This window comes from Buceros rhinoceros, unplaced genomic scaffold (genome assembly GCF_000710305.1).
Source record: "Buceros rhinoceros silvestris isolate BGI_N320 unplaced genomic scaffold, ASM71030v1 scaffold13282, whole genome shotgun sequence".
Classification (NCBI taxonomy): domain Eukaryota; kingdom Metazoa; phylum Chordata; class Aves; order Bucerotiformes; family Bucerotidae; genus Buceros; species Buceros rhinoceros.
The window spans coordinates 7,425-7,996 of record NW_010398367.1 but is presented as its reverse complement, the minus strand read 5'-3'; the positions used below and the strand labels follow the sequence as shown (position 1 = coordinate 7,996).

Sequence of the window (572 nt, the reverse complement as noted above, 5' to 3'; positions counted from 1 at the left end):
TGGGTTGTTTCCGCAGCGAAGGTGGTTGGAAGCGGTTCACTTTGGTGCTCCAGGCAGCATAAACCCACGCCACGGCGGGGACAGCCCCGGCCCTGCCTCCAGCCCCGCAGTGGTACCAGACAGAGCGAGCCTCCTCACCCTGCCCCAGCACTGCAGGGAAATGGGTTTGCCAGAACCACCCTGGTCTAAACTGCCATGCGCTGGCAGGCCAGATGGGATGATGTGGCAACTCGCTCTGCTGCAGGGAATTCAATCCCTTTCCAACCCTACAGCTCCTGCAGAAGTACCTCTACCACAGCTGCAACTGGTTCTTAACTCCCAGTGGAGCAAGAAACTGGGTAGGGGGCAAATTACCAGGATGCTAAAACAATTCACAGAGACACTGGCAGGAGTGTTGGCTGGAGCAGAGCCCCTTCCTGCAGGACACCCCTCTCTGGGCTCCCAAACCAGCACAGCCCCGGGCTCTCATCTTACTGTGCTTCATCCTCTCGGGGTCTTCCTCCTGCAGTGAGGCCTGGCTGCCCCGCTGCTGCACGGCATCCTTGCCGCTCGAGGACTTGGCTGTGGGGGTG

General features: G+C 60.1%; 1 protein-coding gene across 1 annotated transcript in view; it reads right to left on the bottom strand.

Moving 5' to 3' along the window:
• The window catches only part of LOC104488968 (zinc finger protein 512B-like), a gene marked incomplete at its 3' end in the record, with an annotated part of 23,841 nt that overhangs the window by 19,167 nt on the left and 4,102 nt on the right, over positions 1 to 572 (bottom strand). The window contains exon 6 of the mRNA XM_010131076.1: positions 475 to 572. Coding sequence (XP_010129378.1) covers positions 475 to 572 — 98 coding nt within the window. The remainder of the gene's footprint in view (positions 1 to 474) is intronic.